The sequence below is a fragment of the Anguilla anguilla genome, chromosome 3, assembly GCF_013347855.1.
Source record: "Anguilla anguilla isolate fAngAng1 chromosome 3, fAngAng1.pri, whole genome shotgun sequence".
In the NCBI taxonomy this organism is placed as follows: Eukaryota; Metazoa; Chordata; class Actinopteri; order Anguilliformes; family Anguillidae; genus Anguilla; species Anguilla anguilla.
In genome coordinates this window covers 58,806,072-58,833,439 of record NC_049203.1, presented here as the reverse complement: position 1 = coordinate 58,833,439, position 27,368 = coordinate 58,806,072, and the positions used below count along the sequence as shown (strand labels likewise).

Sequence of the window (27,368 nt, the reverse complement as noted above, 5' to 3'; positions counted from 1 at the left end):
CTCTTGTTGCTGGTGTTTTGCTAGTTCATGGTTTCACGCTGTGCAGCCAATCCAATCACGGCCCACAGCCTCAAGGGCCCAATAACGCGTTGGCTGACTATCATTATTTTTCCCCTTCCTTCCTGTACTGCCTTACCATTCCTTGAATGTGGACGTTGCTGAAAATGAAAGCTAAATGAATACACGTGGGCTTGTGGCAATCCGTGTGCCCTGCGGTAAGACGTGGTGAGGATCAGCCTGCTACGGAATGGAGCGATCCTACAGCGTGCCCCCTCCACCCCTCACTCCATTCAGCTGTTGGCATGGTAACGCTGCTCTCTTTCCTGTCAAAGCGCGGTATGTGCGGTACACGGTTAGTGTCATACCATACAATGTTGTGTAGTGCAGGTTAGTGTCCCATGTGGGTGTGTGACTGCAGTGGACAGTAGCCTGTTCTGCACTTCTCTGAACAAGGATCACTTATTGTTATGCTGGAATTAATGGACAAATGCCTCCAGGCCCTAAATGGCCTAGATAGGACTAAAATAGTTGATACATTTACCTGAACAGCATCTTGAATAGCTTCTTCAGATGTATGATTTACTGTCGAATTCAATGAAACAGCAGTGTGCTTTGCCCTTGAATCTGAGCAAGAAATTTAGGCTGATGCTGCTTTTTGGATATTCTGCAGTTTTTTCCTCCCAATAATTTCAGAATCAGAAATAAATGTGTTGATGTGTATTATATTTGATGTATGTAGTGTCTATATTGAGTTCTTTCCATGGTCTCAAATTGGAATGGGTGTGAGAACTTTATCTACTGGCTACAGCTAAGGGTAAATAAGCATACTGATGGCTACAAAACTGTTCCACATTATTGGCATTACAGTGTTCTGCCAGAGCTGTGCTTAAAAAGATTTCAGTCTCTGGGAGTGATGTAGCTCTCCCACGGCTGCCATCATGGGCACCAGCAGGAACTAAGGGCCCGCTAGCAGATGACCTGCGATTGGTGCTGCCTAATCTGTCCCCTCCCAACCCATTGGGAGGGCCGCAGAGTACGACTCAGTGTCCAGTGGGAATACAAATTTTAAATGGAAAATGGGTTCATATTTCACCTTTGTGAGGGATAACTCAAACAGAATTATCTCTGATAAGCTGCCACTTTAGGAAGGGGTTGGGGCCAGATGGATCATGGGGCACCTTCTTTTCACGGGATTAGTTCCTGTTCCCACTTTGATTAATTTAGCATGACTCAATGTTACAGTGAACCTTGCGCTGTCAGTGCAAAAATATGTATTTACCACCAGTTACATGAACATTTGAAAAATGGCCATGGAGTCCTCTGTGCACTGTGATTTCTGCTCCCAGAAATAGTTTATTCACCATGAACATCAGCGTTTACAACCACATGTCGAGTGTGTTTGACTGCACCAATACAGTGAGCTCCATAATGTTTGGGACAAAGGCCTTTTTTTTTTTGTTTTTGCCTCTGTACTCGACAATTTTAGACTTGTAATCAAACAATTCACATGTGGTTAAAGTTCAGATTTTCATCTTTTATTAAAGGATACTTTTTATATATTTTGATTTCACCATTTAGAAATTACAGCACGTTTTATACATAGTCACTCCATTTCAGGGCATAATGTTTGGGACAAATGGCTTCACAGATGTTTCTGATTTGTCGGGTGTGTTCATTTGCTTGCTTAGGGCAGATATGAGAACTTTCAGTATCTAGCCTTGATTTTAGGCTTTTGATTGCCCCCCCCCCCCCCCCCCCCCCCCCCCCCCCCCCCCCCCCCCCCCCCCCCCCCCATCTGTGAAACATGGTAGTTGGTGTTCTGGCTCACTTGTCTTTATTGATGATGTAACTACTCATACCAACAGTAGAATTAATTCTGAAGTGTAGAGGAAAGCATCTCACCTGCTCAAATGCCTCCAAACTCATTGGACAGGTCTTCATCCTACAGCAAGACACTGATTCAAAGCCAGTCACCCAATCTCAATTCAGTTGAACATGCTTTTCATTATGCTGATGTGAAAACTTAAAGCTGAAGATGGCTACTGTACAGACGATACTCTGGTGGTAACTATGGTTCACAGACTTCACGCAGTCATTACATGCAAAGGATTTGCGACAAAGTACTAAACATGACTACTTCCATTTATATAACATTAATATTTCCTAAACACTATGGTGCCCTAAAATGGAGGTGCCATGTGTGAAAAGTGCTGTAATTTCTACATGGTGAAACCAAAGTATATAAAATACCCTGCAATACAAGCTGAGAACGTGCACTTTAACCATGTGAATTGTGGAGCCAAATCAAGATAAAAATATGTCTTTGTTCCTAACATTATGTTGCTCACTATATGAATAGACTTGTGGGTTACCTGCTATGCCTGGCAGAAAAAGGTGCGCCTACAATTGCACACATTGTACACATAAAAAATAGCCTATATCAGTCAACCTTTGCACACCTCACAGAAAGTATCAACTGGCAGTGTATCAAACAACATAGCTTGAAAAATAACACCAACTGAATGCCAACAGTTATCCGAAATGACTAAAGCATGCTACCTATAAAAAAAGAACCTTGATATTAATACAGTAGCCTCATGTAGATCATCTCCATTGGGAAAAATAAAGAACGGAAGAAGCAATTGCGGTGAGCAGACTTTAGTCCCATTTCCCCCGGCACCAGCATTATTGATTTGTGTGTATATGTATTTTCTTCATTTTTTCAGGTATATATTTGAACAGAAAATAAATATCAATGATTGCGGATGTTGATCTATTGGTCGGTAGGCCAGTATTATATGTTGTCAAAGGATATGGATACGGATGGATATGTGTATGTATAGCTGCAAAGTTCTATATGCAGTTATTGCTGGTGTCTATGATTCAAACTGTAAATTGTCTACAAATGTACAACCAAAGATATTGGTGCCCCAGTTTTGGCTATAATCAGATCCTAATCTACCATATAAAATAGGGAGTATTGTGCAGCAGGAAGGGCTGTTCCTAGTGGATGACTCAGTAATCTACACTGCATGGCCAAAACTATGTGGACACCTGACATTCAACGTCATCCGAAATTATGGGTATTAATTTGGAGTTGGTCCACCCTTTGCAGCTATAACAACCTACTATATACGAGATGATGGACATTGTTGTAGGGATTTGCTTCCATTCAGACAGAAGAACATTAGTGATTTTGGGCACTGATTGGGCAATTAGGACTGGCTCGCAGTTGGCTTTCCAATTGATCATAAAGCTGTTGGATGGGTTTGAGGTCAGGGCTCTGTGCAGGCCAGACAGGTTCTTCCACACTGTTCTTATAAGCTGCTCATATTTCTTGCTGCGTAGTTATTGAACCTAAGGACTGCGCTACTGGCAAGGCTATGCTGGCTAGTCACAGGCCCCTAGATGGCCAGAGGGGGCACTGCTGAGCTGTAAGGACTCTTGACCACAATCGCCACTAGCGCTCATGTAAGACTATAGTGTGTTTCACACAGAACATGTGCCTTCATCTGGATTCATTGCTTCAACTTCTTTTCATCTGCAGCAGGAGAGTTGCTTTTTAGTGTGGTTGGGATTATAACAGTGACTATGTAAAATTCTCATGACAAAACCTTTAATGTTCTAAGCCATGCGGATCAGTCACAAATCCAGCAATGTGCCCTTCTCAAAGGATCTTATGGTGTACAGCTAGCAGAGCTTGAAGCCAGGAATGTGTGGACATCTTTCTAGTTAAACAGCTGTCCAAACCTGATATGATTGTTTTCCGTGGCTTAAGGTTGGAGTGGAAGCAAGACAATTTGGAAAGCAATTCCACTCCCATTTATGGCCCATCTTGGCTGAAATACATGTTCAACGGGGTCGTGTGGTCAGGGTAGGCACAGGAAGCAACACTTGTGAAAATATAACAAAGCCAAAATTGTGTTTGACTTTTATTAACCTTTATTTGTCTGAATGCTTTTTGGTCATACGGATTACCTGTATAAACATATGAAGGTACTGGGTAGGAGACAAGCCCAAAGATAGAGAAGTTCTGTGCCTTTGAATCTGCTTTTTTCAAAACACTTTTCCACAGGTATTTATGCAGTAATATTACCTGTGCACTAAAATGAGTGAAATCAAGGTGAAAAGTGAAAGAAGCACTTCCCTTTTGTCTACCTGGCCTCAGCACAACACTGACTCGAGACCTTGCACAGTAAACCAACTCTGACAGAGTTAATTTTACACCGATAGAATGCATTTTTCTCCCGTCATATAAACTGTCATTTTTGAAATAACCAATTACTTTGCTGTATTATTCAGACCCTCTGCCTCAGTTACCTGGTGCAGTGTTTGTGATCACGCACATCTGATCATGCTCGCTTCACTGCCGGTGCCTGCTGGAATATTAAGACTCTGTGGATGCCACCGTCATTTGATGGCTGACACTTTGGGTAACTGGGTAATAAACCTATTTGAGCTTGCCTGTGGAAGTATTTTTAGTAGCTAACACCGGAGAAAACTAGAGAAAAGGGTAGGATATTACTGTTGGTTTTCTGATTTTTAGAATTCATTATGTGGTGTCTCCCACCAGCATAGTGTTCTGTGCTTCCCCACCGTGGGGCATACTGAACTCTGCTGGCTTTACAAAAACCTTTGGTGTTGCAGTCATATGAATCATGGATGAACAATTAGTGTTTTTCCCACACATTTTGGTAGTTTCACAGTCGCTTTGGTTCCTTTGAGGATGGCCCTGACTCAGATTGTATCTTTGCAGGTAGACAGTGGTCACCCTGGCCTTGTGCTTTTGGTGGAAATGGCTCTTAGGCGCAGGGTTTAGGGCTTGGATTCCTCTCGAATGCTTGTAAAGTGGGGCTATCCTGATTTAATCTTCTGGTCACCCTAGTATTTGTCACCTAATTTCTAAAGTGTTTGAAATCGAATGCTCTGCAAAGATTCTGTGACAGATGCTACGGCTTTCAGCTTTATGCAATAAAAGTTGTTAAGTCATCCTCTCCTTGTGTGATCACTTTGCTGAATTCTTGATGAATACAGGATATAGCCAGTGTATTTACCATGGTAGAATTATACATGACAACAATAAGTTAAATGTTCCAATTTGATTACATGGTGACACATTACAATTTTATAAGATAAAGAGACACCTGAATTAGTATATAAAATAATCATATATTAGGGCATATGCTGCAGCCTTAGAGGGCTAAATCTTCAAGATAACTGTTGTTTTGTGGTACTTTTGATCACCCTTCAGTAGCTTCCGATGGCTGTCTGCATTAAGCCGAAATCACTCACACTGGCATGCCAGGCTGTGAATGGCACCGCCCCTCCCCGTCTTCAGACAGCGGTTGCACCGCAGACTCCGGTGACACTTCTCAGTTCGGCATCCTCAGGCCAGCTGGCTGTCCCATCTATCCCAGCACCTGGCACCCGCCCCCTCCCGGCCCCCGGCTCTTCCTTGCCCCCCTCCCCCGGTGGTGAAATGACCTTCCGCAGTCAGTCGGGAAAGCAGATTTGCTGGCTGTCTTCTGCAAGCGTCTAAGACAGGGCTGCCCAGTCCTCTTCCTGGAGATCTACCACCCATGTAGGCTTTCATTCCATCCCTAACAACGCACACCTCATTCAACAGCTAGAGATCTCATTGAGCTGCTAATCTTGTCTGTCTTGAGACGTGCAACTTGACACTTATATGATGTCATGGGGCACATCTCAAGTGACACTTATATGACGGTAACTTTCTGTATTTTGAGCTCTTGTGTTTGGTTACCGTGTGAAATCCACTTTTTAAGTCACTTTTGGCTGAAAATATATTAATTGTAAATTGTCTGTGAAAAGTGAGGCTGCTTGCTTCTGTGTGTAAGTATTACTCAACAGCAGAGTCATTACATCGATCTAATCATGGTTTTAATAAAATCCTGCCGCAACAGAAATTATGAAAGCCTTTGTCATCACTGCAGATTGCCGGATGGATTTAAAAGCAGGAAAAAAAGTGTAATTCCTTGTAGCCATGTTTTAAGGGATGGCGTAGCTTGAAATTTGATTGGCCACCCCAGGTGCCACCCCTATTTTTCCCGCTAGAATAGTGCATTATCATTGACTAATGCTGGCGATAGGGAGGGAAATCCTGGTAACTCATTAAGCCATGAAGGCAATCCTGGTTACTCCCCCTATTCCGTAGGATTCTACCTTTCGAATGTGGCTCTGCTGAAGGTTGTGTACCCCTGTGCATTCTCTGCTCTAGGATCATTGACATTTGTTTCATGTTCTCCATCAGCGCTGATCAATATATCTCCTACATTTTTAATTACCTAAATTAAGATCTTATAGCGTAGCACAGGGCCACTTTATAGATTATGGTGAAGATGTTCCACAGGCTCTGAGAAGAGAATGTTGGTAAAGCCACATTTTTTATCTTCTTGTTATTTGTAAATGTGCAGTATTTGTATGAAATTTAATAAAGTAATATTTCCCTTATATATCGTGGCCATCCTGAAGAAATTCACTAATGTTGCTGTATCATATGTAGAGTGCAGTAGCTCTCTGTTCCCGTGATATGCATTTTCAAACAGGGTCTATTTGTCCAAATGGATTTCAGTGAGCACACCCACATATAGGTGAGATTGAGGGATATGCTAATTTGTGACTTTCCCATTTGCATTTGCGTATATGCGCGGTTGACGGTGGGTGTTTTGACCATGTGCGAGTGTGTGGGCCTGGGAATTTGTGCCGACATGTACGTGGATGCTTCACTGCGAGCTCCTCTCTCCTCCTCTCATCCAGTGACTGTAGTAGCCCCCCCCCCCCCCCATCCCATTGCCTTCAAATGAGAAGCTGGATATATTTAGCCACAGGATATTTATTAATCATATTTATGCGAGCATATCTGCATGTGGGTGTGTGATGCTGTCGCCTGTCGAAGCGGATGTAGCCATTGGCAGTGACATTGACTCCTGACAGCCGGGGAGCGAGAGCGGAAGGAGTGATGGACAGCGAAGTGACGCCGCGATTGAAATGCGAAAGACATTCCTCTCTCCCCCTGGCCCCGGCGTGGACTGTCGTGTCTATCAAGAGAAAGGACAGTCGACTCGGACAGAGTAAACGGCATTGGTGATCCCCTCCAATATGTGAAGTGTGTGTGTGTGTGTGTGTGTGTGTGTGTGTGAGAGAGAGTATGTGTTTATATAAAAGTGTTTACACTGGTTTACACATAGTTGCACAAGTTGCAGACATGCTACTCGCTGACACATTCTTTTTTAGGTAAAGGGCATATACATAGGTGAAAACCTGGAATTTAGATGTTTAGCAAAGATTAAAGCTTAGTGGCATAGCGATGAAAAAAGAGATATCAGAATTCTACTTAAATACTACACTCTGTCTAATTCACTCCATACTTTTCCTTATTCAATGCTTTATTTCCCTAAACTTTGGTTAAGCAAGAATGCCACATGTTGTCCTATAATATAGAAACTTGGTGTTGTGCAGACATTATGTACATGACAAAGGAAACTATGTCAGGAGAAATTGAGTGACATTCAGTCAACTGTAAAGTCTTTCGAGTGATTTCAACAGAAGTGTTGTTTTGTACATGATTATGAATGCAGTGACCACTGAGTTTAAGCAACCAAGAAAGTGGTCTGTAGTTATTATTTAAAGTTACTGATTTGTAGTTTGCATTCCACCCATAGTCACAACACTAAGTAAAGTGCAGCACATTCTCAGCTCTTATAATATTATTCACTTCGAAGATGACTCACCTTACTGATTAGGACACTTGAATGTACGAGAGGGTAATGGGAAATCCGGTTACTTTCAATACTGCATTTCACTTGTATAGTTTTTCAACATGGAAAGTCTTTTCGCAGTCAATTTAATTATATGACGTACCGGTTCCTGATTACTGCACACTTTAGTTAGAATTAGTGTTTACTGAACATACAGAGTTTTGTGAGGTTAAAACATTACAAGCTCGTTATGTAAGGTGTAGCCCTACAGTAAATACACGTTGTGAAATGTTTATGGATTGTAAGCGCCATGCAAACCGGAAGTTATGTAAATAAATAATGTAATGTTCTAGCAGTGATATCGTGTTACTGCAACTACACTGCAACATTGTAACCGCTAACCATTAGGTGTTAATTGAGTTGGCCTGTGTAGATCTCTTTTTAAGTAAGAAATAATAAACGACATATACCCCCTTTGACGTGTTTACAGCTACACATCTGTGACACAGCACAGAAGACTGATCACAAGACACGCCATAATGGTACCGTATTGCAATAATTACATTGAATGTCTGCAATAATCCTGCTGTATTTCATTTCTGCTGTCTTAAAGCTTTACACTCCGTGAGTTAACCAGATTTTTTGCATCGGGATATGACACCAAAAACGCTATTAGAATCTGAGAACTTGGCCGGAATGTATGTAGTTTCAATATTGATCGTTAATGATTACCTCGAGTTCGGCTACTTCGCTTTGCCTACTCAGTTGCCACGCTTGTATGCACTGCGCTCGAATTTGCGTTTGTCTCTACGCTGCATAATAAGATGTGTTTCAAACTTTAAACGAAAGTTCAGTACTTAGTTGCGATAAGTCAGTGTAGGCCTATGGCCTATCACGATTTATTTATACAGTATCCAAGCTTTGTGAGAGCAGTGGCCGCCGAATGAATGTGACGGTACATGAACTCTCCGTGCTTGTGTTGTAAGCGGAGGAGAGCGATCTGGGACACAAGGAGGAGGACAACACGTCCCTAGCTGCCTCCCCCGCTGCCCTCTCTCCATGCCTCCCTCGATCGGCTGTTGTATCACTTAACGCTGACGTCACCCCACAGAGCGGAGCTCCACGCCGCAGTCAATCCTGAGATGAATACACAATGTTTCAGCTGCTCGGCTCTCTAGTTCCGCTGTGTGGACACGACGCGCTACAGCAGGGTCTCCTGAGCGACCAACTGAAATCCTTAAGAAGCCTGAATTATGCTGTTGTAATTCGCTCTGTTTACCTGATTTTTAAATTATGAAATGGATGAAAATAACTTGTGCATAACGTGTACCATTTGAAGCACATACGCATATAGATGCATGATGCAACAATTTCAGTTTTTCCTCATAATTATCAATAATGTGGGAGTTATTTAATGGCCTCATAATCATGTCTGAACTGATTTGACCTCATGGTCAGTCCGTACCTTTGAGATTTGATACCTTTGAATCTCAGGTGGGTCACTGCTTTTGCATTCTTGCATTTAAATCAAGTGAGTCTGTCTGAATGTAGCTCTGAATCAAGAGTCTGTAAGAGCGTCTGCTGATGTAAACCTGGTTCATTTAAGCTGAACCCTAGGCTCCAGTGTCATTCCACCCGAGCTTGTCACTAATCATCCTGTTCAGAGCACAGGTGATATGGAGCAGACGTAATTCAAGACCACGGCAACACAGTATGATTCGCAATCAGTTATAATCTCAGTTTTTTATCAGTTTCAGTGGTTATTAACAAGGGCCAAATGAGGCCTCATGAATCGCTCAATGGGTATAGACACTGTTATGTGCTGGAAGTGATCTTCTGATATCAGCTAATCAAAGTGGTTTTCTTTTCTTTAGAGAGCAAAGCCTTTTCATCAATTCCACATCAGTACATTGGTTGGTAGCGTATTTCACTGCTGCCCCAGGAAGTAGGTTGTGATGCCACACTTGCCCAAGGTTAAATGGACTGCATTTATGGTAAATGGACTGCATTTATATAGCGCTTTTATCCAAAGCGCTTTACAATTGATGCCTCGCATTCACCAGAGCAATTAGGGGTTAGGTGTCTTGCTCAGGGATACTCCGACATGCCCAGGGTGGGGGATCGAACCGGCAACCCTCCGACTGCCAGACAACCGCTCTTACCTCCTGAGCTATGTCGCCCCTATATGGTTATGGTCAGATCCACCCGATCAAAGCTCCAAAGACTCTTATGCGGGGCCGTCCTTAAGAAGATGCTCCCTGGTGGTCATTCTCCATCAGCCGATCAGAGAGCAGTCAGACAATGAGCAGTCACCCGGGTGAAGGGCTGACGGTCATGGGCAGTCAGGTGAACAGTAGTGACTCTGGGTCTGATGACCCCGAATCAGTTGTTGATAAATGATGTCGGGGTATCAGGCACAATGGATGCATCCATCCATTAAATTAAGGTGCGATGCAATGAGACAGGGGCTGTAAAACCCCCCCCCCCCTCCCCCCCCCCCCCCCCACCCCTCAGGTCTGTTCACACTTCACTTCATGTGTTCCATGACTTTAGTGGACTGTGGAACTGTGTGTCAAAGACCAGCTTCATGGCTTTCTGTCAGACCTGGAAACTAAGAAGACGTCTTTATAATGGACCATCAGTTTGATTTGAGTCTGTATACATTGCTGTTGTTATAAGAGTTTCACCATCTGTAGAAATATTGGTTACTTCCCTGCTGCTACGGATGACCTCACACATGTGTCCCACAGGACAGACCAGTTTTATTGCAGTTTCTGTTTTCCTAGTTGGAACTGAAGAGGATGAATTAGACTGGGATTGAAATCCTGATAGTTTGACCTGTTGTCTCATATGCTCTGATCGTCTCAAGCTTATAGAGGACAATGGGGTGTGGGCTGTGTGGGTGTGTGTGTTTCTGTGTGTGTTTTATCTTGTGTGTTTTTAGACTTTATAAGAGAGGTATGAATGTGTGAATGAATGTACTTGTGTTTCTGTGTATTTGTAGTTGGGTCGGAAAACAGATGGCAGGGACGTGTGAGCTTCCTAGTTCTATCATCGAGTTTGTGTTTATATTTGTCAGCAGAGACGCTGACATTGTTATTCAGTATAAGGAATCGCAGACATCATGAAATTGAGGCCCTTTGAGGCCCCACTGTAGTATGCACGTGAGACTGCATTTGTTTGTCTTGCCTTCCCTCTACCTCCATCCCTCCCACGTTCTCCCTAAGAGGTGTGATCCACACTGTGGAGTGAGAGCTGGGTCTCAGGTGTAGGTATTGAACAGTGCTGGTCTAGTGCCAGGCACTCAGAGAATAAATAAATTGGGGGGGGGGGGGGTGAGCGAGATGAGATAAGGCTGGGGAGTTCACCTTCATGTGTGTGTGTCGTGTGTGTGTCTGTGTGTGCAATTATTATTATTATTATTATTATGCTGAACAGGGGAGGGAAGAGTTGCCGTTGCTTTGCAGTTCAGAACCACGGACAGTTCTCACTAGGAAATGTTCTAGGACGTCGCCAGGGGGTGTAGTTTGCACTACTTTTTAGTGTCTAATTCTGTAAGAGGCCGGAAACAACACAAACGCAGCGAACATTATTGCATATATGTTAGAAAGAGGCTATGTTATTTAAAACCCACTTGGATATACAACGTGCCATATTCATGGCAAAATGGGATAAATGTGAGTTAAATTGAGTAGCGCAGAAACCGCTGGAATCAATACAACAGGTTTTGGATCGAACGACCTTCATTCTCTTGGAACAAGGAAAACAATTTTAAAAAATGTAATATTTGAAGAAGTTTTGTTGATGTGGTGAGTGTGTTTTCATTGTTTAATGTAGGTGGTGTGTACTGTCAGTCTGTAGGTCGCTTGTGTTCGTACGTGATTTTGTGTTCAGAGCAATGTAGCCTACGATGTATTCGATATTTTTTTCAGAACCATTCAGGGCGCCATGCATCTGATAATATTACCCCAGTTAGAGCATTGGGGGTGGTGTGGGGTGGGGGTGGGGGTGGGGGTTGTTATCACGCCATCTCTCCTCCACGCCCTTCTCTCTCTTCTCCTTCCTGCTCTATCCCATCTAGGTTTTTAGGTTCTTTTATTGCCCTGTCAGTGTCTCTAAATGTCCTTGTGGCACTCCTCTTCTACTACATATTTTCAGCTCCCATTTCAACAGCACTTCGAAGTAAGGCGGCGCTCGTACTCCGTAGTTTACGGTTTAGTCCTTGGTTTGATATTCTATTGGTTTTGAAATTCCCCAGCTGGTTATCAATAGGGAGGGAGGGAGAGAGAGAGAGATGGAGAGAGAGAGCGAGAGAGAGAGATGGAGAGAGAGCGAGAGAGAGAGATGGAGAGAGAGCGAGAGAGAGAGAGAGAGCTGCTAGTGGGAGCCACTCGATACAATTAGAAGCATTAACACTTTTCTCTCCAGATGTACATACATTGAACACTTGCACGTTTGCCTTAATTGTTTTTAATCGAGTGAATTGAAGTCTGTGTGACATTGTTGGGGCATACATGTAGCCTACGCTAAGTGCCACGAGAATCCGGACTACTGTCTACCGTCCCGGGATATAAGACTTGTCATTTCAGACTCCATCAAGTTGCTATCTCCGCCAGTTCAACCCCCCGCTACGATTCTATCCATTTAGTCTACGGGTTCGAAGCACTGGCGGCTGGCTGGTGTCGTTTGGGTCTATGGGCATTGCGCTGATGTCTCCGCCTGTAAGGAATTTAAAGTGCTTCTCTCCAGTGATGTGTCAGTGTAAGGTCGTCTGTAGTAACCGGACGCTCTCGCTTATGTTCGGCTGCAAGGTAAGTTCGTTTGGCCGCTGAGATTACATGTATTTTCTTAAATGAGTGGAGGAGCGAAGTATCAGTGTTGTGAAGGCATATAATGACAGATGCGGAGAGTTCTCGGGACGTATACAGAGCGAGAGATGACAGGAAGAAGACGCATGGAGCGTGTGTAACTCTGAGCTAAACATTAAAGGGAGAAATTTACTCGTGTGCGAGTATACGATTGCATTATGGTTATTACACAGCTGGTGTCGATGATATTATGGGTTTGTTTGTTTTACTGGAAGAAATGTGTTCGCAGTTGGCTGGTTAGTTTTCTGCCGTATGTGTTTATTCCATTCAGAAACCAGCTATCTCACCCCTTGGCTCTACGTTGCTTGATTTCATTTCAAGTTAACATTAATTTCCCTCAGTTACAGCAATTTGGGTTAGTGGAACGAATTGAAGAATTATGTGTAACTTTTGACAGGACTCCACCCCCCTGCCTCAAAGGTAGGCTACACACTGTGTACTGTACTGCACTATGTTGTCAGAAAGCGTTATTTTCGGTTCACTTTAAAAGTTTTCTTCTTGTTTTAACTAACATTCCGTACGCCGTCCTACTTAAAATAAAACACAGCCTTTCAAATTGAAGTTGCATTAAATATTAAGCTAACTTTGATTAGCCTACCGTTCAAAAGGCAAAAGCGTCGTATTTTCCACAGACGGTTTCCCCCAACTTGCTGAATATAATATCCCATCGGACTTTGTGAAATGACGCATGGTTTTCTCTTTTTGTGTAACTGGCTCAGTTTACAATATCAGTATTCGTGGCAATACATGACAAGGCCATAACTTATTTGTTAAGCTCAGAAGGTGTCAGAGTGTCAGCCTAACGCAAGTATGCTATAGCATACACTACCCTGAAAACAGTAGTATGATGTGGTAAAATCAATGGTCATAATTGAACATTTGGAACTGTAGAGGAATCGCTCACATTGCCCGCACGCATAATCTGATTAATGAGCGATTCCATCGTGGCTGTGGATTTGTAGTCCCCAGTAGTACATTTACAAACACAAACTGGAGCGCCCAGAGCAGCGTGCCAAACCGCCGCTGCAGTCCTGAAATGTGTGCTTTGTGCCGTTTTTTGTGTGCCTAGCCCTTACATCAGCTGCAACACACAGAGACTAGCAGTAATCGAAAGGATCACATGGGAAATATCTTGTTATGGATTGAAGCACTTATTAATAACATAATAAGCCAGTCACTCATTTCTGTAATGTCTGCCTGCCATAAATCTTATCAACTGCTGAACAGAGGCCTTTCAGTAATCATCCCAGTTACATGGGTAATTTCAAGTTCAAGAAGTAAGCCTAAAGTAATAATATTCTCTAAGCTGTCTTACAATGGACTGCGTGTTTCATCGTATAAGCCTTGTGTGCTGATTGTGTTTGCTTGCACTTGCATGTTTGGATCATATATACAGTATATCCTGCATGAAACCAAAGCAGTTTGAGCAGCTTTGCAGTTTTCTTATCTCCGAATGGAAAAATGAGGAGTTATTTTCATTTGAAATGTGGTGTTTCTGTCTTGTTTGGCTTCTAGAGGGTTTTATGCACAATGCACAATGCAGGCTGTCCTCATTTCATCACAAGCCTGTTATAAAACCTGCACTTGTCTCAGCTGCATTCTCAGTAATCGCATTAATAATCAATTGAAAGAGGACGCACCAAATCCAAATTCAGGATATCATGTCCCCGTTCCCCCATATCCCCATCCATTACCCCTGCCAGAAATGTGGACGTGTGCAGTCCACAAGAACCCAGTGACCCCTCAAACCAGAGATGGTGCCAGCTTTGACTCTCCCTTTGAAGGCTCCTGAAGGTAGATTTGGGAAAATGAAGCATAATCACACTGGGGATTCATTAATGGAGATTTTGCGTAAAGCTGACTTGGCCCACTCAGCACCGGGCCTTGATAAAATGCCCCATCCCAGATTTGAGATATCACAACAGGATTTTGCCTCAGCAATTGAAAGCCAAGATTTCCCATGGTTCCCAAGTGTAAACGACTTTACCATCCTGTATGAATAATTTCTGTGTTTCTGCACAGAGCGCAATCTCGCAAATACAGATTGCAGTGCATTCGTTGGAGTCTCTGTAGTTTGTGGGCGAGGCTTCGTAGCGGAGCGAGGAGTGTGTGTGCGTGTGTGTGTGAGACACACTGTACCCTGCGTGTTTGTTGGAGTGTGTTGTCTGTCATCCCGCTAATGATCAGCGCATGGGGCAGAGGACCGCATGGCCGCTGAGATGGTGCTCATTAGAGCTCTATGGACAGGAGGCAGCCCCAAGGCAGGGGAAACGGGCAAGCGCGGTTGGACAGAATCTGTGGCCGCAGTCAGTGTCTGTTTGTGCTGAAGTCGAGACAAAGGCTCCAGCTCATGAGACTCATGTTTCTGGATGACACAAATGTGCAAGACCTTTACGATGTTAAAATGCATTCTCTTTGTGCTTTTATGGGAAACTGGACAAGCTTAGGCTCTCTGGGTTGGCGATCATCTTGGATTTTGTGGAGGGAAGAAGCTTGAATTAATTTAATGGCACGTAAGCTTGACATTTGTGCAACTGAATATCCGAGGAAGAGTTGGTGGGCACAGTTTTCCAAGTCTCTGAGATGACTCAGAGAGGCTGAACCCCTTATTGTCTGGATTTTGGGGAGACTGCTGAACCTGTGTGTGTGTGTGTGTGTGTCTGTGTGATTCAGCAACTCATGAGTAAGCACCTCAGTGATGCAATTTGAGACCTTCAGTGTTTTCTGTCATGAGCTTTGAGGAATCATTTTTAACGCAGACTGTCCCATAATGTCTTTTTGATGAAAGATCAGCACGGAGAATGAGTTTCAGTTTGGTTCAGGTGCACAGAAAAACAGAAAGAGAACGAGAGAGAGAGAGAGAGTGGGGAGAAAGAGGGAGAGGGCGAGGGAGAAGAAAAACAGACAGTGTGACATTGAGATAGAAGCTTTGTACATCCGAGGGTTTGGGTTTGAAATACAGCGCTGTTATTAATGTCCGTACATATGTTGCCATCAGGACCAAGTTGACTTGAGGTTCAAAGATGGAGGGTCTGGGCAGATTCCGCCGGCTGTCTGCTTTTAGCAGCTGCTCAGGTCCCTGAGAGGGGAGGCCTTTGACTTCACCATCCAGCCGCTAAATGATCTGAGCAGCTCAGACTCGTCTGGCAGCAGAAGAAGAGCGGAGGGTGTGCGTGGCAGGGGCAGCAGCGGGCCCTGCTGCAGCCGGTGTGGCGCTGCAGGCGGGACTGAGGGCCTGATGTTCAGGGATGTGTACGTACTGGGACGGGACTCTGCCTCTGAACCCCTCCAGCCAGGGAGTCCACCTTTAGTAGAACTCCAGCTGTAGTGGCCTATATATGGACGAGCAGAATCTGAAGCAAGTGGCCCTAGGATGGCTGCTGAGCTGATAAATAATGTAACTGTCCGAATGCCTGCGAAGCTCCGCAGTAATGCGAGAGCGGGTCTTGTGGCGAGCTCTTCCCTTGCCTTGCCACCCGGGACCTGGATCGCCCCCTCCACCCCCCACCAGGGCCGGTGGCTTGAGTTTCCCTCTCAACTCTCCAGTAAGCCCAGTGAGAACGCTCTCCATCAGTCCGCCTCACGCCAGGCCTCGTCTTTGCACACTCAGCTTATTTTTCCTGTCACCCCCCCAACACCCGCACACCCCCCCCCCCCTCCCCACTCCACTCTCACCATCCCTATTCACTTACCCTTCAGCGAAATAGACATCAAACTGGGTTAGTGTGACCAGACCCGGCTGCGTTTCCCTGGTTTCAAATAGCAGGCCAGGTGTTGTAAGCGTAGCCGCCAGGGCCCAGAGATGCACCATATAAAAAGTGAAAAAAAGCAGTTACCCTCCTAAGCACTAGGACCTAGTGTGCAAACTTGTGACCAATGAAACACTTTCTCTGTGTTCAATTTTCAAAACATTGAATTACCATGGTCCCGACCCAGACTTAATTTACTGAAAGCATGAAGTGTTTTTTTTATCCTTCATCAATGGACTTCAGGAAAAGTCCGCTTAAAAGGGCACACTGAGGGACATGCCAGAGAGAAGAGTTGCAGGCAGATAGAGAGAAGGGGCCCAACTTTATATCTCCATCAACATCCCTATATGCCCACCAGGGGCCAGTCATGCACCCTACCCCTAGGATACCCTGCCTAAAATGGGAGTTCATAATGGGAGGAGCATTGCAGATTTAATTTTTAGCACAGGGTTGTCTGAGGTTTGCCATGACTGGGAATCGTAGAGGATACAGTACTGGGAATGCAGTGACTCAGCCTGGGACACAGAGCTGTAACTGACTCACGCAAAACAGATTATTAAACAGAGAGGATCAATGTCACTTCGACCCAGGATCAATGCTGGGGGTGTGGCACATGGGATTCCAAAATGAACTCCTACCAAAATGGTGGAGAGCGAAAGTCTAAAAGATGATGCCCGTCAAAACCCAAGGATCAACTGTCAGTCACTGCCAACTGACCTATGAGCTGCACTTAAAAAGCCAAGGACCAGCTGTCAGTCAGTACCAGCTAGCTCATCAGAGTGTTTCACCTGCCATGGAGGACCCTTTAGCAGTCAGTGGCAGCCAGCCAACAGGATATGTTTGAAAATCTCAAGGTCCTGCTGTTTCGGTAAAATGAGCTGGAAAGCACAAGGATCCATGGTCTGTTAGCCAATCAGATGAGGAGTTATCTATAACAGATGCTCAAGGTCTCCAGAATGCAGAGGATTAGGGCGGTACAGATGCAGTGCAGTATTGTGCTTCTGAGTTGGCCTGTACTTAATACAGAAGGTTTAACTTTGAATTTACAGGGTATCTTGTGGATTTATTGATTAACTTATGTGTTTTACCCACCAATTCTCAGTGCTGTGCTAATATACTGCTTGTTCTTTTTAACTGTAATTGCAGTGTATTTCATGGGCACACATGATTTATTAGAGGAAAACCCATTGCCCATGGACATAGGCACATCTGTGGCGTTATGAGATGCATAAATAGTAGGTCATTGCAAACCAAAATAAGTTTTTGTGTGTTCGCGGTAAACAGATGACTTTGTACTGATGAAAGGCAATAAAGCGTTGAAGTTCTTGTGTTAGTGGAGTTTAATTCCATTACTATGGAAGTTAAATAGAGTTGAGAAAGAACAAAATGTATGTGATGAATATGAGGATGATAAATATGGGAAATATGTTTTGCCGGTATGTGAAGGTGCGCTGTAGATGGTGGCCTCAGTATGTGGCAGTGGTTGTTAAAAGCTGATGTAAAACGTTAACTGCGTCGCTGATGGTCAGCGTTTGCTTGGATAGGCCAGGGGCTCTACTAACGTTGCGTCCTTCACCAGTGTGAATGCATTTACGGAATCCTGTTTTATTTATTCAGCAGCCGTGAACTTTTAAAGCCCCCGGTGATAGCCGCGGCCCGAGAAGCCTGCGCCAGAACGCCGCTGTTCTGGCAGAGCGAGCCCGTACAGGTCAAATGTCACCGATCAATAACCGTATCTTAACAAACACCGCGACGGTGGACCGCGTACCCGCGTCTATTAATAGGAGGAAACATCCGCGGCGGCGTATCGTTAGCTTCTGCGGCAAACACCCGCAGCTGTTTTTCTTAAAAGGATATGCAGATAGCCGTTCATGTTTAAGGAATGATGATGCGTGGAGGTGAAAGGTCAATTAGAGCCGACGCAGTGCGAAGCACTCACCCTCATTAGAAATAAAGGACTTGCGTAAGAACCCGGGCCGTGCATGTTTAATGGCGTAAGCCGCAACCCGATATCCTCTCATATTATCATGATTCCATTTTCCCGCTGACTTGTTTATTTCTAAATCCCATACTGGGACAGGACTTAATCACTGAAAGAGATAGCATTCCATACCCCAGTGGCCAAGCGAGGCCCTCACCGCAGCTGTCAGGGCTATTGTACACAGCCTGACTGCATTAGAGGGGAACCTGTGTTCAGAACAATGCTTTATGCCCAAACACACTTCACACTCATACACTTGGCTGTGACACATTGGAGGTGTTCTCATTTTGCTGTCAGTTTCGTTTTTGTTTTCATTAACACTGCAGTGAGAACTTTTATTTCAGGCATGAAAGATTCTTACAGTGACAGTGTTACTTTGAGAGTGTATGAAATCTGAAATATGGCATCCTTAGTCTGTATGTGAAACATGGCAAAATATTTTCAAGGACATTATATATATTAATTTAATTTTGGAGACTTCATACACTGTGGTTTTCTAGAGAGGATATTTTCGTTTTAGGCCATTTCACAAAGAAAAAAAGCAGACAAAAAACCCTGGCCGCACAAAATGTAAGGAGACATTTAAAACGAAAAGACATTAATGTAAATCCTATGTTCAAAGCGAGCAGCGGTGTTTTATGGTTCAGTGATGACTTCCATGTCAGAGCCCCGGTTGCCGGTGGTGTCATTTTTACTTCACCGCGCCCGGAAGCTCATATCCCAGTTATGGGGAAATAGGCAGGGTGATCTGACACCGGAAGACAGGCCCCGTTTGACACGCCGCTGTTGCCCGGATACGATTAGGAAGGGCTCTTGTGCCTGCCAGAGTGAGTCGTACGCTTGGGCCTCATGTGGAGAAAGACCCTTCTCCGTCTTGCACCTGCGCTGGCCAGGCAGGGCTCCAGAGAACAGTCTTGTTACTGTTGTCTGTTTAAGGGAGCGTATGAAAGTGACTGTGGCACTCTGGCACCTCCTCTGCCTTAACCCTTGAGTCTGGCCTGGGAATCTGCCTGTCGTGACGATATGATTGGCCGAATGGAGCCTGGCGTGGAATTCTGTCTGTTATGACGGTTCTGTCCGTCGTGGGTGGGTGTGGTTTATACGGATTTGCGCAATGCCAAGTGCCCTAACCACCAACCTAGGGGCGGCAGTGTAGTATAATGGGTAAGGAGTTGGTCTTGTAACCTAAAGGTCATAGGTTCAGTTCCCAGGTAGGATACAGGCCCTTGAGCAAGGTACTTAACATTGTTTCAGTATATATCCAGCTGTATAAATGGATGCAAAGTGCTATATAAAAAAAAATGTGTAAGTCACTCTGGATAAGTGCTAAATGCCTGTAATTTAATGTAATGGTTCATTCTAAACCGTATGGCCCAGCCAGGGTCCTGGAAAAGGAGTACAGCCAAACCATAAATTGACATGGCCTGCTGTAAGAAACCGATATGCCAAATCAGCTGTGTTAGAATAGCAGGGGAAGAAGAGGAAGTGGCCCTTGGCACCATCACAGGAGGAGGCTGATGATGTCGGTCCATCAGTAGAATCTCTCTCTCCACACTGATTTTTTCCTCTCATACTCATTGTTGCAGGTTTACTATAGGTACAGCAGAGAAATTCCATATTGCGGTAATGTTTTTGGGGAAAACAATCATTTAGTTTGATGACTTGGGTCCCTGTTGACCTATATTTGTTAATTGGTTGATTGTATTTTCAGGTACGCACTTGGGTAAAGTGGTTTGTAAACTGGATTTTCAATAAAACATCTTCTGTTGTCTGTCTTCAGTATGACATTACTAACGAGAGTCCTTTGGATTTACATTTCACGCAATGAGTATATTGCTGTCTGTGAATTGAAAAAAATTATAGTTTACCTTGAGATAATGCAGATGGTAGATTTAACTTCTCCAGTCATTTAAAATGGGGTGTGTGTGTGTGTGAGTGTGTGTTTGGTTGTGTGTGTGTGTGTGTGTGTGTGTGTGTGTGTGTGTGAGTGTGTGTGTTTGGTTGGTTGTGTGTGTGTGAGTGTTTGCGTGTGTGCTTGTGTGTGTGTGTGTTTGTTTGGTTGTGTGTGTGTGCATTTGTGTGTGTGTGCGTGCGTGTGTGTGTGCATGTGTGAGTGTGTGCGTGCGTTTGTGCGTGCGTGTGTGGGTATGTTTTTGTGTGTGTACAGTGAACTGTGAGCAAACACACGCACACAAGCGTGGGTCTACAGCATGCTCAATGTATACTTTTGTCTGTGTCCAGGTTGGTAAAGTACAGGCTATCTCTCCTCTAATCTGTTAAATCCTCTCACAGAATGACTATTATACCGGCTGGAAAAGCCCGGGAATTAACATTTCATCTCGTTCCCTCTCCCTTTCTCTCCATCTCTCTCCATCTCCAGGGCCACCATTGCATCCAGTTTTCATGCCTGCCCTTTTCTCTCCTCCCATCCATGTTTTCTGCTAATGTTTGAATACCCCGGAGGGTTTATTGGCATTATAAATAAAATGATCTTTGTGCCTAAATACCTCACTGACAAATGTCAACTCTCATTCTCTCCCTTTCCTCTTCTGTCTCACTTTCCTCTTCTCTTCTTATCCCTCTGCCCCTCCTCCCTCTCTGTCCCCCTCTCGACCCCTCTATCTCTCTCTCTCTCTCTCTCTCTCTCCCTCCCTCCCTCCCTCCCTCACATGACTACCCTCTGGCAGTATTTTATAGTGCTTTTAAGCTGAAGAGATTTTATGTCTAGGAATTTGATGTAATAATAATAATAATAATAATAATAATTATTATTATTATTATTTTTGTTTTTTTATTTATTATTTTTATTATTATTAATATTCTTAGATGCACATGGACCTAATCATTTTAGTCATATTTTATGTTCTGCTGCTTGGGGATCAGTCTGTAAAAGTTGGCAGGCTTTCACAGTGAAATTCATGCTGATGCTATAATAGACAGTTCTTCTTGAACTATTAAATTATTAAAACTTTTTGTACTCTATGAAACTGTAAAACTTTTGTTTTCCTCATATTATTCATTTTTCCACTTTGTACTTGCCAGTGTCCTTGAATGTAGGGAAAACGCTTATACTGTATATTCATATTCACATTCCTCTCGACCAGTGGACCAAAACATTTAGCCTTTACCTGACAAAATGGTGTGCTGGTCTTTACTCTGCTTCTGAATGTGTAAACCTGTTTGGGTCCTCACTTTTCACTTATGATTTCCAACATGGTATTTTAGAAAAGGTGCACCTCTCCAACAGTTTGCTAATCGTTTTGGTGTTAGCTTCTAGACTCTAGCTGTTTGCTGAACAAACAGAAGCATATCTCTTAAATCATGGCTGCTGTCAGTTTTAATATTTACACTGAAAGTACAACTGTGTCCTTGTATAGTGAATGTTCTTTCAGAACATATTTAAAACAAATATTGCTCAACAAACCTGAATTTCATGCCAGTAGATTGAAAATATGCTGCTGTATGCAATTGAAATTTATCCATCAGTTATTATAATAAGATAAGCCAGATATTTGGATTGATTTATACTCAGTCTTTTATCAAGTCAGATATCAACTGTCAATCCCTAAATTTAATATGGCCACCCTGGGCAGCTTATTTGTTGTACCGAAGTAAAATAGTAACGCAAACAAAATGCTTTCCTATGACTCCAAGATTATACAACAATGACATGCGTAGCTGTGCAGTTTACTCTAGGTTGCCGCAGTAAAAATCAAAATGGTTTTGATTCTGTATGCTGTAGATGTATCGATAACATTACAGAGCTGCAATATTGGATTTTCTTTCAATCATTCAAAAGGACTACTGTAGATGTGTAGCTGGTAGAGAGCTGAAACTTTGAATGGACAAAATGGCTGACTCTGGCTAATGTCATCGTGTGTTCAGGTACTCATTAACACCGATGGTTGAGTTCCATGCCTCGAACGTAATAAACCGCATGCACATAATTTCTTTCAATGGTTTACCTCATTAATGGAATGACACTACAAATACTAAATTTTTAGCTGAATTGAAAGCAGGAAACAAGAGAGAAGAAAATGACTGTAATCAAGCGTAATTTTTTATCTCAGTCTCCGTGTTGTTTAAGTTTGCCCTGGATAGCACTCTGACTCTGCCTTGCGGAACAGAACGAACGAACAACATCTGCCACCCGCGCCAGCTTTACTTATCCTTTCATCTGGTTCTTTGAAACCAAGTTCACATCGGTCCACTTCAAAATGAACATCGTCTTTTTGTGTTCATCCAATGGCGTTGACATTTCCGTCAGTGTGCCAATGACGTTGTATCAAAGCAACTTTTGAGCCGGACAGTCTGGCCATTATTTAAAGTCAACCTTGGGAGCCATGAGGAAGAGGGAGGGATGAGCAGACACCAAACAGCAGTTACAGCAGTAAGATGCCCTGGGAGTTTGAACAGTGCTACCTTTGCAAAAACCTGCTTTTCTGTGGGTTTCCATTTATTTGTTTTTAAAAAATGTGCATAAATCGTTTTTTGTTCAACTTTCCTGATTAGATGGCCTTTGACCAGTCCCAAAATACCAAGATCCTCATTTACATGCTTTGTTGAGGCTTTCATTTATTGCGTCCTCTGCTCTTTGGCATGGAACATGGTATATGCCACAAGATAAAAAAAGAAGAAATATTACCATTTTTATTGGATGGTTTGTTCAAAATGACAACATTGTAATTGCAAAAATGTTGAAAAAAAATCTTCTGGAACCACAGCAATTTGGAGTTTGTTTATCATAAGGTTTTAAATTGTAAATACAGTACAAGTTTGTATATGTCATATAAACTGACTGAAATTTTTGATTATTGCAAGAACATGTTTTCTTGGCACTTTTGTCCAAAAGTGGTAATAACTCATGTCATTTCCTCTCTCTGTAATTCATATTCTTCCATTTTCCTGTTCTTGACCCTTTCCCTATATGGACCCTTCTTCATTTCTCTTCCACTCTTCAGCACTGTCTCTCAACCATCTCTCTCCTGTCTTTCTATTTTTCTCTTTCTTTGTCCACCTCTCCGTCTATCTGTCTTACCCCCCCCCCCCCCAGTATTGTGGCCTTGCTGTCTCAGTGTAATGTGACCCGTGCGGAATGCTGACGGTATTTCTGTCTCTAAACGCTGCGGTTCCTGCTCAGTCTTCCACTCTGTCGCACAGGGACGGGAGCAGGGCCGTCTCAGCATCAACACTTTTTGCCGATTTTAGATAAACAGCCCGTCGGGTTCTCCAGCCTAAGGTGATCCTGTGTACAGCACCTCTGAGTCTGAATAGAATCAGCATATACCTGCGCATTGCTTTCAGTCTCCTGAGCAGTGAGATTTATTTAATAAGCACTTATGGAACCTCTGTGTGTCTGTGTCTTTGTCTGATTTTTTTTGTGTAAGGCTGTTTATGTGTGTGTGTGTGTGTGTGTGTGTTCAGTGGAGCAGATGTCTCCACTCTTGTACTTTGCAGTGCTGTGTTTTTGTTTGGTGTGTACCTTGAGTGTGTCTGTGTTAATGAGATGAACAGAAGAGATGTCACCTGCAGCCCCAACACTTACGGGGGAAAGTGCTGAGTCCTGCAGGGAGAGAGCCAGCAGCTGCATTCTCTGCTGGGGTGGGGGGCGGGGCGGGGCGGGAGGTGAGGCAGGAGCTGTGTGTGTGTGTGTGTGCGTGTGTGTGCGTGTGTGTGTGTATGTGTGTGCGCGTGCGCGTGTGTGTGCGTGCGTGCGTGCGTGCGTGTGTGTGTGTGTGTGTGTGTGTGTGTGTGTGTGCGCGCCTGCCTGCCTGTGTGTGTGTGTGCGCGTGTGTGTGTGTGTATGTGTGTGTGTGTGCGCGCAGTCGCTGGTGTGTCAGGCGTGTGTGTATGGTCATGGCAATTATATACAGTCACCTCCACAATGATTGTAACCGTGATAAAGATTGACAAAGCGACTGTGTAAAATAGGATGCGCAGGTAAAAGGGATTGGCACCTGTTTTCTGTACTTTGTCCACCTTCCTTTTGTACAACACTACTGAGTCATATTTTGTAGTGTTTCATGAGATTGATGGACATATTTGCAAATACCATTGCAAAACAGAAATTTTGTGGTCAGTTGACCATTCTTGGTTGATTTTGTGGTATGCTTGGGATAGCTGTCTTTCTGAAGGATCTATTTGTGGTCAAGTGTGTGCTTCCTGCAGGGAATAGCAGATTTCCAGCAAATAAGCCTTAGCGCTTGTTAGAGTTCATGATTTCATTGACCTTAAGAAGAGCCCCAGGACCAGTAGGTGTGAAATAACCAGTGAAGATTCACCACCACATTTCACTGTATGTATGAAATCCATTTCAGCATGAACATCCTTCTTCCAATGTAGAACCCACCACTGTGTTTGTAGCCACAAATTCAATGGTCTCAGCTGGCATTAATACATGGTCCTAATTGAACTTCCAATGGTGAACTCGAAACCAGATAAATTTATGCTGAGTAAACGAATACTGTTGCCTGCAGTGTGATTTCTGATATTCCCTTGGTTGGATTCACTAAATGAATATCCCTTCTTTATCATGGCTTTTAATCATCTATTTTCATTTATTTAAATTCAGAAAACATACTGTTAATGAGATAATAAAATGAAGCAGCGTCTAATGTTATAAGCTCATAAATAATAAAAATGAGTGTGCACTGTAAATGCGGAAAACATGTTCTGTGCCAGTACAAGCAGATGAAATACTGGTACAATCTTATGTATTTTTTCCACTGAGTTTATTTTATGGAAAGCTTTCTCTCTATCTAAAACTTAAATATTTTGTTTGCTGAACTTTTTCTTCCTGTGTACTAACGGGATGTCTGTCAGGAAGGTTCATGTGTTTATCTCGTCTGTCCTGTGGCTTTAATGTGTGGCTGAGTGTGATTCTGCAGCTCTAATGTAACTAAACTAAATTTAAACAAGGATGTCCTTTTTAGTAATCCCCATGGTTATTCTTCCTCATGCATTCTATTTCTTCATCATATTTTCTCTCTCTCTCCCCCTCTCTCCACCCCACCCCTAACATGATCTGTTAAATGTAATTCGATAGGCTTTATTGGAAAATATATTGTGTTGCCAATATAGACTTACTGTATGATAAATGTATATCAGATATATTTCCTAGCTGTTGGTACATACAACTTGGTTTGTGAGGTTTTATCTGTCGGGAATTCAGTGCCGAAGATGTTTTTTTGTTGTTCTGATGCATTTTGAGGGGTTGTACCTTCTTGTGAAGTTTGTCGATAACCCAGGAAAGTGTGTTTCTCAAGTCTTTTTCCCTTGCGTGCTCAAAATAAGGAGGAAACAGTACACACACTTACAGATCTGTAATGCTTTCTGTGCCTGATCATGTTTACTTATGCTGCCGTTTCATACAATGTCTCCTAAGACTGCTATTGATCTTTGTACTGTCAACCTTTTGACAATCGTCTCTGAGAAATCCTCTCTGTGTGTTTGCAGAAATACAGGTACCAAGATGAGGAGACGCCCCCCATGGAGCACAGCCCTGCCCACCTAGCCCCAGGGAAGAGCGGGGAACTGATGCACCTGAGCGACAAAAGCCTGGCCCCCATGGACGGCATGCACGGATACGCCCCCCACACGCACCTGTCCCCCATCAAGGTGACCCGCCCACCGAGCACTCTGACAGCAAGCAGACACTCAGGTGCCCAGACACACAGAAACGCAGACACTCAGACACACAGACACACAGACACACTGTCACACAGACACCCAGACACACAGGCACACAGACACACATACACCCGGACACACAGGCACACAGACACACATACACACGGACGCATGGACACACAGGCACACAGACACACAGACACCCAGAGACACGGACACCCAGAGACACAGACACCCAGTCACACAGACACACAGTCACACATGCGCACACACAAACACACAGACACACTGACACCCAGACATGCAGACATGGCCTTCAGTCATGAAGGGACAAACATGTACACACGCACACACACACATGAACATACACACATACCACACACACACACACACACACACAAACACACAGACACACTCACACATGCACACATACACATACACACACAAACACACCGGACAGACCGATAGACAGATACGGCAGAGACCAACAGGAAAGGGCCACCCAGCATGGATGTCCTGAATAATGGTTCCCCATCACTCACTTTGACATTTGGGCCACAGGAGGCGGCAGTCATACCCATGGGCCCAGTGTTAGTGCCAGGAACAGTTTGTGAGATCTGCTGGTTCTTATGCTTAATTAATTATTCAGCTCCCTATACCCCCGTGTCTCTCTGAGTGTTTCCTCAGTAGTCTTGTCACTGGTCTCATTTGAACAACACGAGCACTCAGCAGAAATACTGGGAAAAATCCAGGGGTTTCATTTGTTTATCACATTCAGAGAAGTACTCTTCCCTGTGTGGCAACAGCACTGACAGAGGGTGGAGAAGAACAGAAACACACACACACACACACACACACACAATCACACACACACACACACGGATGTGCACACACACACACGCACACATAATCACATAAACACACGCATACACACGCACATACGCACATACGCACACAAACACACACACACACAATCTCATAAACACACACACACACACACACACACACACACACTCACGCACATATGCACGCAAATATAACCATCATTAAAGTATTTTCTGTCTTCTGTTTGTGTCTATCTTCCTCTTTCTTTGTTGGTCTCTTTCTTTCTCGCTCTCTCTCTCTTTCTCTCTCTCTCTCTCTCTATATTTCTCTCTGTTTCCTCTATAGGAAAAAGCATTGATTGTCTCAATGTCTTTCCATTGATCTTGGTGTCTTCATTGTCTTCTTTGCTCTGTTTATCTTGCGTAAGATGGGCTCCTCGACCTTCAGATTGCTTCAGGATGTAATTAAAGCATGAGGACATTGTTGAACCTGTCACCCACTCTGAGAGATATATTACAAGTGTCAAAAATCTTCTCTGGTTTATGTAATCAGCATATCCTCAGCTCATTTTTCTGCTCTCACAGACATAATGTTTTTG

At 43.7% G+C, this 27,368-nt stretch overlaps 1 protein-coding gene across 6 annotated transcripts in view; it reads left to right on the top strand.

Moving 5' to 3' along the window:
• dlg4b (discs, large homolog 4b (Drosophila)) overlaps positions 1 to 27,368 on the top strand; it is a 126,543-nt gene that overhangs the window by 47,549 nt on the left and 51,626 nt on the right. For 4 of the 6 annotated variants that reach the window (XM_035410689.1, XM_035410688.1, XM_035410692.1 and 1 more), the window contains one exon: positions 25,772 to 25,933. In XM_035410689.1, the coding sequence (XP_035266580.1) occupies positions 25,772 to 25,933 (162 nt within the window). Of the gene's footprint in view, positions 1 to 11,257; positions 11,528 to 12,129; positions 12,530 to 25,771; positions 25,934 to 27,368 lie in introns of those variants that run through there. The other 2 variants (XM_035410693.1, XM_035410690.1) reach the window with 2 other exon arrangements.